At 50.4% G+C, this 15381-nt stretch overlaps 6 protein-coding genes across 6 annotated transcripts; 3 read left to right on the plus strand and 3 right to left on the minus strand.

Moving 5' to 3' along the window:
* Window positions 1–416: 416 nt before the first annotated feature.
* STEHIDRAFT_160800 (uncharacterized protein) lies at window positions 417–801 on the plus strand (the record flags this gene model as incomplete). The annotated part of the gene is made up of 2 exons (XM_007308335.1): window positions 417–603; window positions 719–801. 2 exons carry the CDS (start codon window positions 417–419, stop codon window positions 799–801), a joined length of 270 nt encoding a protein of 89 aa, XP_007308397.1.
* A 1170-nt stretch (window positions 802–1971) lies between these two features.
* STEHIDRAFT_160801 (uncharacterized protein) lies at window positions 1972–6249 on the minus strand (the record flags this gene model as incomplete). The annotated part of the gene is made up of 14 exons (XM_007308336.1): window positions 1972–2301; window positions 2358–2523; window positions 2584–2600; window positions 2675–2929; window positions 3049–4012; window positions 4067–4639; window positions 4695–4719; window positions 4774–4947; window positions 5004–5087; window positions 5146–5217; window positions 5283–5438; window positions 5497–5692; window positions 5760–5810; window positions 5902–6249. The coding sequence occupies 14 exons, from the start codon at window positions 6247–6249 to the stop codon at window positions 1972–1974; spliced, it is 3411 nt and encodes a 1136-aa protein (XP_007308398.1).
* A 2689-nt stretch (window positions 6250–8938) lies between these two features.
* Window positions 8939–10437, plus strand: STEHIDRAFT_124430 (GroES-like protein). The gene is made up of 3 exons (XM_007308337.1): window positions 8939–9222; window positions 9293–9380; window positions 9448–10437. Exons 1-3 carry the CDS (start codon window positions 9044–9046, stop codon window positions 10309–10311), a joined length of 1131 nt encoding a protein of 376 aa, XP_007308399.1. The 5' UTR covers window positions 8939–9043; the 3' UTR covers window positions 10312–10437.
* A 295-nt stretch (window positions 10438–10732) lies between these two features.
* STEHIDRAFT_133918 (ADP-ribosylation) lies at window positions 10733–12272 on the minus strand (the record flags this gene model as incomplete). The annotated part of the gene is made up of 6 exons (XM_007308338.1): window positions 10733–11491; window positions 11546–11694; window positions 11767–11804; window positions 11883–11904; window positions 11970–12130; window positions 12205–12272. The coding sequence occupies 6 exons, from the start codon at window positions 12270–12272 to the stop codon at window positions 10733–10735; spliced, it is 1197 nt and encodes a 398-aa protein (XP_007308400.1).
* A 919-nt stretch (window positions 12273–13191) lies between these two features.
* Window positions 13192–13605, plus strand: STEHIDRAFT_160804 (uncharacterized protein; the record flags this gene model as incomplete). Its single annotated transcript, XM_007308339.1, has 1 exon — window positions 13192–13605. One exon carries the CDS (start codon window positions 13192–13194, stop codon window positions 13603–13605), a length of 414 nt encoding a protein of 137 aa, XP_007308401.1.
* A 73-nt stretch (window positions 13606–13678) lies between these two features.
* STEHIDRAFT_102745 (glutathione S-transferase-like protein) lies at window positions 13679–15306 on the minus strand. Its single transcript, XM_007308340.1, has 5 exons — window positions 15118–15306; window positions 14697–15035; window positions 14458–14602; window positions 14239–14358; window positions 13679–14062 (listed from the first exon to the last, which is right to left on the minus strand). Exons 1-5 carry the CDS (start codon window positions 15181–15183, stop codon window positions 13923–13925), a joined length of 810 nt encoding a protein of 269 aa, XP_007308402.1. The 5' UTR covers window positions 15184–15306; the 3' UTR covers window positions 13679–13922.
* Between the last annotated feature and the right edge of the window lie 75 nt (window positions 15307–15381).

Consider the following 15381-nt stretch of genomic DNA (forward strand, 5'->3'; position numbering starts at 1 on the left):
CATCGAGACCACCACGGTTGGGCCGACAGACCGCTCGCAAATCCATCTTCTGTAACGCTTGTTTGCCCTTCGGTAGCTGCTGCATAAGTCGACTATTTCTTTGCCGGCGATGGTGCGTTATCCCAGCCGGTCACCGTACTTTTCCGATGCGTTTGCATCAACCTCCTTTCTTCGCTCGTTTCATGCTCACAATAAACATCCCATCTCTTCGTACACTTATACTTACCTATGACCAGAATGTTCCAAGTGTTGACTTAGCCCACTACGAACTGCGGGCCACAATGTCAGAGATACCGTCTGCATGAGACGTCTCTATGCACCCCTTCTTCTCAACAGACCACTAACTTGGAGCAAGTTCACTCCATTTCTTCGTACAGGTGCCTCGCATCTGAATCTGCATCAACATCCCGACCACGATGTTCCAAGTCCTAACCACGATGCTTCAAGTCGGGGGAGACTCGGGGAGAGGAGATCGAGAAGTTAACAAAGAGTATGACAAGGATGAGGGATCGAGATGGCAGATCGCGAAGTGCCCGAAATTCATCATGGCAGTGCAGCCCATAATTGTGCCTCGAGAGAATGCAGCGCTAAATAACCAGCAGCGTGAGCTTCTCACCCCTCCCAGACTCCCAACCCAGACGATTCAAATGTACACTTCGCTCGTATATATTGTTGACTCATCTTGTTCTTCGTTGGTTTCACTATCCTTCCCCTACAGCGGATGCGTACAATAACCCACAAACCGAGGCATTCACGGCGATGCTCATGCTCGAGATCGAGAACAAGATCAATCCTCAGTGACTGAGTGTTCACTAGTCGACCGAGGGGCCTGGAGTGGGTGGTTCGACCTCGTTGTCGTCTGTCGATGCTCAGTATCGGTGCTTGAGCCGCTGTCGTTGTCGTTGTTGCTCTGTGTCGTTCTCTTCGTCGATGCTAAACTGAACTGGCTATTTAATCTCAAGGGTTCCTTGTTTTCTGACCGTTGATGAAACTGTTGCCAGCTGATAAGATGACGGAATATGCAGATCTCGGCGTATGGTACGATTGACACAGACAATGGACTCACGAATCGATCCTTAGTAATGCCCATCTAGCTCAGCGCTCATATTTCGGCAGCTATAGGTCAACTACTTACTTTATACCGAAAGCTTTCAAAGGGGGAAAATAGTAGGTCGTATTCTGGACCGTGCTTTCTGGTGAATCTACTTCAACCTCCTTTCTTCGCTCGTTTTATCCTCACGAGGAATCCTTCAGATCCCCATATACCGACCTTCTTATGACTGGATGTCGGTACTCAGCCTCCTACTCAACACAAACGGCGCACCACGATGTACCAGACATATCTAGGCGTCCCTACTTCCAACCTGGTCACCGACTCGGAGCAAGTCCACTCCATTTCTCCGTACAGCTATATCGAAGTCGAGAGCACTATCCTTGGGTCTGCAAAGACCGACTACTTTGTGCCGGTGACGGTACGGTGATTACTTACGACGTTTTCAAATTCGCAGAATCCTCAACCCCAGGCCGTATCCGTACTCTGCTCTCCGGTGCGTTTGCGTCAACTTCTTTTCCTCGCTTATCTTACCATCACAATAAACATCGTAGCTCTTCATACTTATACTTACCCCTCGACCGCCAACAAAACCTCAGTGGACCACAACGACAATGTATCGTAATAGGGGCTTCAAAGTATATCCTGTACTTTCCACTTTTTTGATCCTCGTATATAGTCCACGGAAGATGTCAGATCGTCTGCTACGAGCTACGAGCGATTCTGCGACATCTCTACGCATCCCTTCTTTCCAACCGGTCGCAGGTGTCACTTACAATGGTTTTCAGTTCGCACCGTCACCCGTTTGCGTCAACCTAACCATACTTATGCCATATGGATACCTATATACTACGCACATACTCGATTTGGGTACACATAAATTAACCTGTTGGAGCCTTATGAAGCACAATGAAAGCTCGCTATGGACGAATTTGGTGCATAATGTACTGGAACCATTGGGAGATTCTATCCAAAACAGTCCTCCGGATTACCCCAAACTTTTCGAAAACCCAATCCATGGCAAGATTCACAACATACGCAATTTGGTACAGTACCCAAAAGAGAGGATTCCCGAAGCGAATGATGAGAGTAAAAATGATAAAAGCAATGACGAGGGTAGGGGCGATAGTGTAGACCACCATGCACATGAAGACGGCGAGCGATGTTACAGCTACCAAGACTGAAAATGCGGGAATTCGAGAGGAGAGGGAGAAGAAGAGATATGATTTCAAGACATCTTTAGCGTAGGACTGGATGCACGTCAGGGAGAGTATATAAAAATTTGAGAGCAATATTAGAAACGCACCTGGAAAAGAGCTGCATCACATGAACTATAGCGGATGAGGAAACATACATCAACAACGCCACCAACGCAGGCAGCGACGCTTGACATGGCAATCGCATACTTCGATCCTTCATTCACGGTAAAAATAGTACCATCACGAGAGAAACCAAAAACTGCAGCATCAAGCCTGTCACGGAGAAGTAAAAGTCAGAAAGTATTTCGCCGAGTCAGTGCAAAAGATAATCACGCTGCCAAGGCGAATAGCTGTGTAAAATAGTAGAACCTGATGGTTAATCTCTGCCTGATCCTTGGGCGTAAATGGAAGTAAAGAAACGTACTAATGCACCCATGGTTTTCCACTCCTCGATGATTCTCCGGACGACACCCATCAAGTCATCATCTGCACGCTGATCTGCCTCGCGGAGCTCTCGGAAGTACGTAAAATGGTCAAGGACAGATTCTTCAACCACGATACGAACTTGACTGATGGGGAGCAATGAGGAGCAAGTCACCACGAAGATGGTCCATAAGTCGGCGAAGCCATCGAAGAACTTGCTGTCTTGCTCCAAAACGGGCTCATCGTTTGGTTTCTTCTTATCATCGGTCGTGATCCATACGTCAAAGAGTACCCGTAATCATGTATGTTAGTCTCAATGTTTGGTACAAGAGTGTACCTAAATAGATGGGACTGACAACAGTAAATAGCTCTCACCTTGTCAGTACTCATTGCCTCGAGCAGCTGCTGCACGACAGCGTTGTGGCCGCCAACCGATGCTGCCTGGAGCGCATTCCCGTATCTGCCACCCTGTGCATTCACGTCGGCCCCGTTCTCGAGCAGCTGCTGCACGACAGCGCTGTGACCACCAACCGACGCCGCCTGGAGCGCGTTCCCGTATACGCCGCCTTGCGCACTCACGTCGGCCCCATTCTCGAGCAATTTCTTTGATACTCTGACGAATCCTGCCCTTGCTGCGTAGTAGAGGGGAGGAGGAATATCATCGGGTGGTCGTGATAGTTCTGTGTTATTGGAATCGCGATCCACGTCATAAATTCGGACCCAATTGACAAAAACCATGCTGTGAGCCTGGAGAAGATCGAAAGCAAGGTCGGCCACGGCATCGTTATGAGTGGGTCCAGCATGGTTCATCCAATGCTCTGCTGCATAGAGAGCGAGGGGGAAGCGTTCGATGTCCACAGAGTGCGTGAACTGCATTAAATATGCAATACACGCTTGGGCTATGAATTCGTGGGCGATCAGGGCATTGAATGAATAGTGTTGAATACTGGGTTCGGTAATGTTACCGTCAAGATACTCCTTAACGGAGATATGCGAGAGTCCTAGAACACCAGTTCCGGAAAGTGTGACCAAACTGGAACAAATAGTGAGAATATATCGGGGTTCAGGGAAGCGATACTCCGGTGCGAATCGTAAAGGGACGCTGTCGAAATCCACGGCCAGTGCTTCCACAACCTCCTCCAGCTTGACCGGGCGCATCGAGAATGCGAGCCACTGCAGTGTGGTCTGAACATACTTAAAATCCTGGTCGTCGATGCGGTTAAGGATCGTGTCGTATGTTTTGTACAAGGTCCTTGGCGAGGTGGCTAGGGATTTTGCCAACATTCTTGCGTTAGGACATCCTCGAATACTGTCCAACTGGCAAGATACCCGTCGGAACCTACATGGATTTATGAGCATCAAATTAAGTATGCCGTTCAAAATTAACACCCACATTCCGTGTGCACCGCTCGTCACCCTGGTTTCAATTTCCAGCTTCTGTGGTGGCTGCCACTTCGAAAAGTCTCGGTCATTCTGCAAGACGGCACGAATATGAAATGCAATGTCTCTATCCACGATAGAGCTCTCGAGAGTAACCTCTGCTGACAGCGGCATCAAGAGACGATTCAGGTCCTCTTCCTTTCGGCTCGTGAGCAGCATATGTATATTATCAAGGTTCCACTGTGTGATTTCCTCGATGAGAGCCATGAGATTATTCCGCTCTGAGCATTCATCAAGAGCGTCGATAACGATGTAAACGCTGCAGGCGATGTTCACTATCATCTCCTTCAAGGCTGCGACTAGATTGTGCAGCGTCGGTTGCTCCATCCCATTCCGATGGATACCATAGAGCCACTCCAGAGCGGCAGGCATGTCCGAGCAACGTGAAGCAAGCTGATCAACGAGCGACGAGATAAGCCCTAGACACTGCTCTTTCTCTGGCTGCCTTAAGTCGAAGTAAAAGTAGGCAAGCGAAATAGACGAGTCGACTTCAGAGTCAAACTCGATGTCCCTTATGATGGTGGAACTAGGATGCAGTGGCATCAGTAATCATGTCAGTCGTCTATGTTAGGTATACGCACGACAACACGCTCTTTCCAGACCCAGCTACCGGTGATAACGATCAGCATATGCTCTTTGTTGAACCATCGAACCACTTACGGCCACCTGAAACCCATAATAGGGAGTTACTCTTGGTCTTCCAATGATTGTACTCCGTAGATTGGAGAAACCACGATCCGGTCCCGGCTTCTCGCACGCTCCCATTGTTCTCGTTGTTTGACACTGGAGACGGTGCTGACAGCCATTGATGGACTTTGTAACGATACCGATTGGCTACAAAAAAAGTAGAAGCCGTGAAATAATTCCCTTGGTAGATAGGACATACTTACAAAGATATGGAAATACTTTCTCTGTACTGTTCATGATTTGCTCCCGGATTTCTTCGAGCATGATTCGACTCTCTTGGGAGCTACCTACGACACGTGTGATCCGCAATCAATGACAGAAACAGGGAGCGTGATTTAATCATACCAGATATCGCCTCGGCTTCCTGAGCGATCTTCATCAGCATGGTCTTGATTGCGTTCGCGTCCTGTTGATCGGCTAGAAAGTATGGGACGGTGCGGTTAATCACATATGTAAGACAACCACACAACAAGAAAACAAACCTTTCATTCTGGTCTCCAGCTCCGAGAGTATCTCACTCGCCGCCGAAAGCGTAGCAGTTACAACCACTCGACCTTCCTGAGCAGCTAGCTTCTCCAATTTCTCCAGCGCGGCTTGAACCTCGCTGTTCTTTCCGATCAAAGTTTTGAAGTACGTGACTGCCGAAAGTCACCTGTTATTTTTGCGTGCTTCTATCAGATACCTTGTTTTACTTACCCGCACGGGTTTCCCTTATGAGCCTAGTCGCCACTCCCAAGATCGACAGAAGGCGAGCGAGAATCTTAATGATCACCTCCTTCATCGGACTCGAAATATTGGGTTCCAGGCACAAGGTCAAGCGGCCGAGGAAGCTGCCGAGGCTCTCAAAGATGTCAATCACCGAGTCGTAGCTGTGTCTGACTTTGTTGGAGGCCTATAGTAGAAAAATAATTGAAGAATATTCAGTTAGCTGGGCACAATGTTGGAAGTGGGAAAAAAACCTTAAGCAATATCCTAATGGCAACGAATATCGTCTTTCCCGGAGCGAAAGTCTGATTGTCAACATAAACAGTCAGTGTCAACATAGGTAATCAGGAAGGAAGAGCTCATCGCTCGCATGCGATCATCACACCGCGCACGTACCAAGCTCGCACCTTCTCCTGCTACCTCCGCCATCAGCTGCACGACCTCCACGACAGGCCTCAATGCATCGATCAGACACTTTCTCTTCACCCGACTGTCCTCAAAATCTTTCCGATTCCCTGCGATCTTCACGACAGGCCTCACTACATCCAGCAGATGGCACTTTCTCTTCGTCCGACTGTCCTTAAAATCCTTCCAATTCCCTGCAATCGCTGTCAGGATAGCCTCTGCGCTGGCGGTAGTGCCCCAACTTGAAGAGCCAAAGCGCAACGAGTCGGCTTTCGTCTCCGATTTGTACTTGTCCACAGCCTCGTTCCAGATACCGCAGGACCTTTCAGTATTCTCCATCAAGTAAGAGCTGTCAAGCAATGTGGAAGGATGAACTTCAAGCTGTATGATGAGAAGAGATGGCTGTCGAGGAGGAAGGTGTGCGTTGGCGCACAACTTGACAGGTAGCCATATACGCGTGTTGGTCTCAAGGGTTATGCACAGCAACAGACTAAGTATAGAATATGTGAGGTTATTTGTCAATATTTCAGCAAGTTATTCCGTGGAAATACGCCCGCATATCCCAATGATTGATGCGCTTAAGTCTACCCTGCATAATCATGAACGTACACATACTAGAGTAGACTGGCGTTCTGGTTAAGTTTACTATGCAATATATTTAAATGTGCACTTCCCCATTACAGAAGACGCTTGTGAGAGCTTACCTTTCTCTCGTTGACCGATCTCATTACTGTTGAGAGGGATGCCACTTTCAATGCTGCGCAAGTATGTAAGACATTGTTTGAGGGATGAAAGTCGTGCTGGGCCACTTGCAGTGGCGTGAGCCTCTATCGCGGCAAGGGCAAGCACCAATCCGGAAGTCAACATGCACGTGGTTTATGTAACTAAGTATAGCGGTGCCTCAGACCATGATTGACTGCAACATTAATATTTCAGCGGGCGCGATGCGGTCCTTGTGCAAAGGACATCTTATAGAGGTCTAGATGATGTTTCGACGAGCATCCCATCGTCCTACCTCACTCTCTCTGAACTCGGAGCTCTCGACGCCCAAGCCGCGCACCGCACCCAGACCCAGTCACACCGTGACGAGCGCGAGCTTGAGGATCCCGCTCTGACGCACGATAGTCTTTGTCTGTCTCTCCATCTCCGCATTCTCTTTCCTTACATCCTCGCCCGTCTCATTCTCCGTCCTCGCGCTGGTCACCTCCCTCTACTGGCTCTATGCCACCGATCACTTGATCGCCAAACCCCGAGCAGCCCTCCCAGTCGACCTCCTCGCGCTCTACCTCGTGCATGTCGCTGGGGTTGACGGTCAGAGGCACAATTTACGATGTGAATGCGCTGGGGATGGACGGGCCGACTGGGTTGGCCAGTACTGGGTGCGTGGTGGATGGGGTTGCGTTGGGTGGTGGTGTCCGTTGGCGATTCCGCGCGCGTGGGTGGAAAGGAGCGAGATGTTCATGGATTTACTCTACTGACGGTCGTGTAGGCCAAGCTAGTGTCGCCGACGGACTAGACGACGCTCGGAGGATGGGCAACGTTGCCAAATTTCTGGGGTCCGTTCCATACATAATGCGGACGAAAAGGGCCAAAATTCGTGCGGACGGAAAGAGACGGAAAGGCCTAAAGTTCATGATTTTGGATTGGACCTGTTACCGCATATGCATGGGTCCTGCAACATTCTTCTGGATATGCCCGCTCGTTGCTATCAGCGCGTGAGTTCTACCGACTACCTTTCTTCCTCCTCCTCTTGTGCATCCCAATGCCTTGCTTCCAGGGAACATGTGAGTCCGTCTACATATGAATCCGAGGGCCCTCAGCCTGACGATGCAGTCCCGCCCCTTCTTCATCACGTTCAGCCCCACAAACTTCGTTCCTCTACAATTTATTCAACTCCGCCGAACACGAACACGCCCAGCTTGTGTGCTTTGTTTCCGTGTGTGCTGGGAGATACGGAGCTTGCTCGTTGCGCAGTGACTGTGTCGACGAGTCTTGGCATGCCGTGGCTTTCAGCCCGCATTCCTCTCGTCTATACTCGCCCATTTCTCTCTGATATTCTTGCATGTAGCTGCGCATACTCTCGCGAGCGTACTCAGGTGCGTGAATGAGTTATTATCTGCGTGGCACTTCAAAGTCGACCATCATAATAATGGCCTCCATGTGCCACACGCACATGATCTCGCCTTTCTAGCATTGGTCTGGCTTCATTAATCATGACAAGGGTATTCGCATGGGCGCCACCGCCAGTTATTGCGGGTTTGCAAGCTACCTGTCCTCGTTGCCTGCAAGTTGCAATCGCGTGTTTTGTGTATGTTGGTCGACTATGGCGTTCAGCGTTGTATGAGTGCTTCTGTACTTGGCTGGTGAAGATCCGTTTCTAGGGTTGAAGTTGCACGTCCACAACGCAATTCATGTTGTTCACGCTCTGCCTCGTAACTTGGAGCTACCTCTCGCAGCGAACATCCAGTACTGTGCTTGATCCCAGACCTCTCGACCATCAAGAACGAGTAAGTACATACTTACCACACACCGGTGGGTCCGTATCATGTCTCGCTCGCTGCACATATTCTCTACTCTACACTTTTCCAATGCGCGTATATCGTTCACGGACGACGTCACACTGCCGTTTGTCCTTCGGCAGCTCTGCATAGATCGACTACTTACTTTATGCCGGCGACGGTGGTCACTACCATGTTTTCAAATTCGCAGAATTTCCGTACCGTGGCTCTCCCGTGCGTCAATCTCATTTCTGCGCTCGTTTCATACTCACAATAAAACTCCCAGATCTCCACACACTTACCTTATTCTCCACGGGCAGAATATTCCAAATGTTGAGACTCGACCGACAACAAACGGTGGGCCACAACGAATAGGGGCTTTTCCAACGGCCTCCCGGCCCGCACCCGTGCCGGACTCTCACAAAACCACATCTCTACTGCATGTCGGGCCAGCCAGGCTCGTCATATGTCCACCGGACTCGGACTCTGTCACCCTCTACCCTATATATAACGCCGACTCGATGCTCCCAGGCGAGGACCTCGAGCTCTTATCCATCCATCGTCGACATCTCCATCGCCCCCACCACCACCACCACCCAAAAAATCTGCAATAAGTCTTTGCAAGTCAGGAAGCGATGTCGACTACCACCACCACACTAACCGCGGACCTAAAGCCCAACATCGGTGTCTTCACCGATCCGGCACATAAGCTGTGGATCGATGCGGCAGAGCCGAGCGTGGAGGAGATCGTTGAGGGGAAGAAGTTGGAGCATGGGGAGGTTGTTGTTGAGGTCAAGAATACTGGGATTTGTGGGTACGTTAGTTTTACGCCGTTCAAAAGCAGTGTTCATGAGCTGATAGTGAGTCGACAATGAACACGATAGTTCCGACGTTCATTTCTGGCATGCGGGGTGTATCGGACCTATGATCGTAACAGACAAACACATCCTAGGCCACGAATCCGCCGGCCAGGTATGTCCAGCATCCATCCTCCCCCCATCCCAAGCTCCCTAAATCCTAACAAACCACCCGCTCCCAGGTCCTCGCCGTCCACCCCTCCGTCACGCACCTCAAACCCGGCGACAAAGTCGCCATCGAACCCAACATCCCCTGCCACACCTGCCTCCCCTGCTTAACGGGTGCCTACAACGGCTGCGAATCCGTCCTCTTCCGCTCCACGCCCCCGGTGCCGGGCCTCCTCCGCCGCTACATCACCCACCCCGCAATCTGGTGCCACAAGCTGCCCGAAAGTATGTCGTACGAGGACGGCTCGCTCCTCGAGCCTCTGTCTGTCGCGCTCGCTGCGGTGGATCGTAGCGGGCTGAGGCTTGGGGAGGCGGCGGTGATTTGTGGGGCGGGCCCGATTGGACTTGTTACGCTCTTGTGCGCGAAGGCGGCGGGGGCTGAGCCGATTCTGATTACGGATATTGATGAGGGGAGGTTAGCGTTCGCGAAAGAGCTCGTGGATGGTTTGCCCGGTACCCTGCGAACATACCAGGTCCCCCGGGGTGGCAAGACGGAGGAAGAAGTGGGCGCCGCGTTCGTTGCCGCACTGGGCGGACTCGAGCCTGACGTCGTCCTCGAATGCACAGGCGTCGAGTCGTCCATCGCCGCTGGGATCCATGCGGTGCGATTCAGAGGACGTGTGTTTGTCGTGGGCGTGGGCAAGAACGAGATGAAGTTTCCGTTTATGCGGCTTTCGACTAGGGAGGTGGATCTGAAGTTCCAGTATCGGTATGCGAATACGTGGCCAAAGGCGATTAGGCTGGTGGATTCGGGGATTTTGGGACGGGTGAGGAGGTTGGTGACGCATAGGTTTACGATTGAGGAGGCGGTGAAGGCGTTTGAGACGAGTGCGGATGTGAGGAGTGGGGCGATTAAGGTGCAGATTACGAATTGGTGAGGTGTCGGACGAATGCGTCTTCTTCTGAGGTTTGACTACTTGGGATTTAGAAAGTGTGAAGTGTTAGATTTTGTATGAATGATGTATTAGACCGTGTCTGCAATGCAAAATATCCTGTTTCTTGACTGGTGGGCTGTTCCTATACTGTTGAGTCGTCCTTCTCTCTGCCGATCTTACTTTTGATGTGATTTTGAATTATGGAAGACCCCGAATAAACTTACCTTACCCTACCCGTTCGTTCCCGAATCACTCTCCTTTCCTTTCCGCCACTCTTTTCTGTTTTTTTTTTTCGGAAGTGCACTTCATGACCACCCACTAACATCATGTCTTATAATCTTCTTGTCTTCTTAGATGATCTTTCATGTTGGGGTCGACAACGACAAATCAACGATATGCACAACAACAATCTGAATGCCTACACTCAGTCATCCCATTCGTCACTACCGTTATCGTCGACGTCGTAGTCGTCGTCACCACCGCCATCGTCGCTAATATCATCAGCATCATCATCCACAGTAAAATCCTGCTCTTCGTCTGTCACCTCTTTGTCTTCGTCACTAGCATCCGGCTCCTGTACTGGCCCGTCGTAATTCACCTCAGGGTCCTGTTCCTCATACTCCTCCGCCTCTGCTTCCACATCCATCTCCTCGCCAGGGTCGGATTCTTGGACTTCTCCATCATCTGAATAATGAATCTCAGGATACTGTTCCTCGTCCTCGTCCTCGTCCACCTCCACCTCCTCTCCAGGGTCGGATCCTTGGACGTCTCCATCATCCGGATAATAAGTCTCAGGGTCCTGTCCTTCCTCATTTTCCGTCTCAGCCTTGTCGCTGGTATATGAGTCTTGCAAGTGCCCGTCATCGTAATTCGTCCCAGGTTCCTGTTCTTCATCCACCTCCACCTCCAACTCCTCGCCATGATCAGATTCTTGGACTTCTCCATCATCTGAATAATGAATTTCGGGGTCCTGTTCCCCATTTTCCTCCTCCTCATCGCTAGTATCCGATTCTTGAACTTGCCCGTCACCGTAATCCGGTTCGCCACTCTGCCACTGGGACTCCTCGTCCTCCGGTGCATCAATCTCGTACACAATGAGATACGCTGGCCGAACCGCATCGTTATTGTATACGACCGTTTCTTCGTAGTTCATATCGGGGTGGATTCCAGGTCTACCGATGACCTAGTAAAATGTATGAGCGAGGATACACGGATCGAAGGGAATGTAAGTACGAACCGAATCGTAGCCCTCCGGCGGCGACTGCAAGTAGTACATGTTGGCAGTTGGGGTGATTTGTCTGCCCAGGACTACGCGGGCCAGTATCATGACTTTTGGGGCTTCGGGTGCATCTTGTGGTAGATGATTGTCGACGTAGTCGTGGGCCTCTGTCGCCAATCATCACTCGTTAAACATACATATGTCCAGAAGACTGAAGAATTCTAGAGCATAGGACTTACTCGAGGACACGGGGGTAAGATAGATTCCATGGCCGAATCTACGGCGAAAGGAGGCGTTATCATCTTCAGCAACGTTCAGGAAGAGTGAGGATGACTGCCGGAAATACCGTACACACCTCTTGAACGAAAACTTCTTCCCTATTGTCCGCAAATATCATGGTAAGTATTCACCGCTATGATTCGGAGAGTGTTCAGGAACGTACCGCTCTGCGCCACGTCAAAAGAGTACCGTAGAATGCAACAAAGATAACACAGACTCGAATCACAAGGCGTCACTTCGTCATCATCTTCACCCAGCATGCATTGTCTGTTTGTTCCATGGAGTTGGAAAGATTCCTTTGCATGTTCACCGGTAAATCTCCGCCTGTCGCGTTACACCCAAGTTGAACAAGCATTAGTAGTAGACGACTCGAGAAAAATTCAATATGATAGTCGTACCAATAATACTCATATGACCGCATGGTGTCCACGTCTTGTCTCACCTCGAGAATCCTCACGACGCGCATCGTCTCCTTGTCGTTGTGTAGCCATCTGGACTGAAAGAAGTCTTCGACTACCCCGGACAATGAGCAAAGAACAGACGCTAAGACAAGGAATTGGAATTCGCATACTATCCTGGAACAAATGATCGCTTCGTGAGATAGGATGGAGCTCGACGGATTGACTGGTGTGAATGTGAGATTTGGTATCAATTCGACATGAGAGTCAATTTGGAATCAATTTTGGGTATATCACTACTAGATAACATCACAGGTCAAACGGGATTTGGCTCTTACCCTGCGGAGTAGTAGTAAAAGTCAAGGACAGGTTCGAATTCGTGGTCCATCGTGGTGAAGAATAAGGTTGAGGCTCGCCTGCTCACCGTATGCCGCAACGACTCACAGTGGTTTGTTGATGGTTAGCGCCACACAATTATCGATTGCCGTCGCCACACCCGGTCGCTCCCAAATTTCGTTCTCGCCACTCTTTTCTGTTTTTCGAAAGTGACCCAAACTCACCCGATGATTGGGCGTTATACACGGTATGTCTCAATTATCTGACAGCTCAAATGCGCTCGTTGATAGCTCTTACAGCCGTTAATAGATGGTGCTCCCACCATGCCAATACCACAGCTTTTAAAGCTTGTCGCGGATAAATTCCAGGTAACCGACGCTGAGCTCGATTAACGGTCTTCATCGACGAATAGGCTTGAGCATACCACAGTTTGTCACCCCTAACTTTTGGAAAGTCAAGATCGGTCACACAATGTTTGACCTCGCTTACACCGGTTACTAACAACCAAGTCACGCTTCAAAGCCCATATTCAAGGCGACAGCGACCTCCTTGGCGAATGACGAACTTGAACGCACCGTCGTCGTCAAAATCGCCCGAACGTACTCGAAAGAGGCGCACCACCCTCCATTGACACGAGGTCTCGCACCGTAGATGTTTTTCTGTGAACGGGTGGAGGAGCTCGACGACCGGTGGGTCGTCGTCATGGAATACGTTCGGACCAGACACTGCGTGACGGAGGCCAACAATTGCAAGGGGCAGGTGAAAGCACATCTGAGGAAGGCCGTGAAGGAGTTACGTGAACTTGGCCTGGTGCGTGGCGATCTACGACATGTGAACGTCCTGATAACGGACGAAGGGGCCATGCTCGTTGATTTCGACTGGGAAGGAAAGGTGGAGCATGCAACATATCCGATGAATCTCAACGGAGATGTGGAATGGCCGAGAGGCGGATATGTTGAGGAAGCTACAGGAGTGGGTGGATGGATGGCGGTGAGGAGGGGGGCTAGTGATATACTGGCTGTACCACTGCGGATGCCGGTCGATGCAGTCGTCCAGGTTCACTAGGTTCAAGTTCGTCCGACCTTTGTTTGGATACAAGTATTCATCAACGTGATGTGTTCGTCATGCATTGAGGTAACCCGAATGAAATGAATTTTATTGTGAGACAAAAGGCCCGTGACGTTTGAGGGGAGGAGAAGGACTCGAACGAGGCGAACACAGTTTACTTATCACGAACATTTAACCTTCCAAGCTCCCATCATTCTTTTCAATTTCTATGAAGATCAGCACATTACAGTCCCACACTCGTCGACAACAACATCCCGCCTACCTTTCACCAACATTTCACCAACAGAGGCCAACATTTTACCAACGCACACCACTCATTCCTCCCCATCCAACTCCTCATAATGCCTGAACACCCCCATCCCAAACGGAAGCCTCCGCTCGCTGGCGAGATACTCCTTTATTCCCTTCTCGTTCGAGACACGTTCGTGGAGGGCGAAGACGAGGGGGTAGTCGTCTGTCATGGGCGAGAGGATTGGAGGTGAGTAATTAATGAGTCAGTTAGTCGATGTTTCGGGTTCGGGTTTGGTAGAATAGCGAGGTGGATGAAGGGGAGGGTGCGGAAATGTGGAGGGCGATGATACAGCGGATGAAAGGGTGGGAGGGCGATAGAAGAAAGGAAAGGCGACATACCCGAAGCTCGGAGCTTCTCCGTCCTTTTAGGGAACGCATAGAGTAGACCGGTGATAATGTGGAAGAGGGTGATGTCCGCAGTAGTGGTGCTCTCCGAAACGAGGTATTTTCCTTTGCCAGCTATACACCAAGGACGACGCCGTTATCATTCACGTAGAGGCATATCATCAGTTTACCCGATAGAGAGAAAAATTGAGAGGAGATGGACAAAAAGCTGACCTTTGTTACTCTCGAGGACGTTCTGGAAATGCGCGAAATACTTCGGTAGACGAAGCGCGCGGAAATCTTTAGCACGTTCGAGAGCCGCATCTTTTTGCTCTTCATAGTAAAGGGAGCTGGCGATTGGGTGGTGGACATCGTGTACCTATGCATCAACGAAATTCGATCAGCTACATATCTCGACCTTGGTGCAATATACACGCTGTCTTCCATATGGAGGCGGGAGAGAAAAGACGTACCTCATTATTCAGATCCAGCGCCGTCAACACCAACTGATTCACCCACGACCTAACCAACTCCCTCTCTTCCACATCCTCCTTCTCCTCGCCCTTCAACCCCTTCGAACCATCCAGCCCCAACTTCGGCGCCAAGTAATTCAAGATTGCCGGCGTCTGGCTGAGAAACTTCCCGTTCGGAAGCTCGAGCGCGGGAACCGCGAAATGTGGGATTCCGCCGGTTTTGGTGGCATCGCCGATGGTGGGCATGAGGGAGGCGGGGTCATTGTGTTCGGTGTAGGAGGAGCCGGCATATTCGAAGACGAGACGGATGAATTCACCGCGTCCAGGGATAGAGGGCCACTGGATGGATGGCAATACGATCCAGATAAGAAAGTGAAGAGTCAGTGCGAGCGGACGAAGGGAGTACGTTGACGAGACGTACGTAGTAGAGCTTATAGGCTTCGGTTTTCTGCATCTTGGCTGGACGGCCTTCGGGTTCGGTGGACATGTTGAATCGTTGGGATCGTAGGGATATAGGGGCTAGTCGAAGTCTTGGTAGATGTCGAGCGGGGAAGAAGACGGCAAGGGCAGACAGATTGGGCAGGCGATACTGATGGGAGTTGAGGACGGCTTGCTGGCCGAAGTGTGATCCATCGCGGCCTCATACTTATATATCGCTGAACAAGATGATATCATCTGCATGTAC

This window comes from Stereum hirsutum (assembly GCF_000264905.1).
Source record: "Stereum hirsutum FP-91666 SS1 unplaced genomic scaffold STEHIscaffold_15, whole genome shotgun sequence".
Lineage (NCBI taxonomy): Eukaryota > Fungi > Basidiomycota > Agaricomycetes > Russulales > Stereaceae > Stereum > Stereum hirsutum.

What these genes read in the sequence shown, in the direction of transcription:
- STEHIDRAFT_102745 (XM_007308340.1), bottom strand. Translation starts at nt 15,183, where the DNA reads ATGTCCACCGAACCCGAAGGCCGTCCAGCCAAGATGCAGAAAACCGAA. An exon ending in CGTCCTCGAGAGTAACAAAG is followed by an intron (nt 14,359 to 14,457) that starts GTCAGCTTTTTG and finishes CTTGGTGTATAG; the next exon opens with CTGGCAAAGGAAAATACCTC. An exon ending in GGAGAAGCTCCGAGCTTCGG is followed by an intron (nt 14,063 to 14,238) that starts GTATGTCGCCTT and finishes CGCCCATGACAG; the next exon opens with ACGACTACCCCCTCGTCTTC.
- STEHIDRAFT_124430 (XM_007308337.1), top strand. Translation starts at nt 9,044, where the DNA reads ATGTCGACTACCACCACCACACTAACCGCGGACCTAAAGCCCAACATC. An exon ending in AAGAATACTGGGATTTGTGG is followed by an intron (nt 9,223 to 9,292) that starts GTACGTTAGTTT and finishes TGAACACGATAG; the next exon opens with TTCCGACGTTCATTTCTGGC. An exon ending in GCCACGAATCCGCCGGCCAG is followed by an intron (nt 9,381 to 9,447) that starts GTATGTCCAGCA and finishes ACCCGCTCCCAG; the next exon opens with GTCCTCGCCGTCCACCCCTC.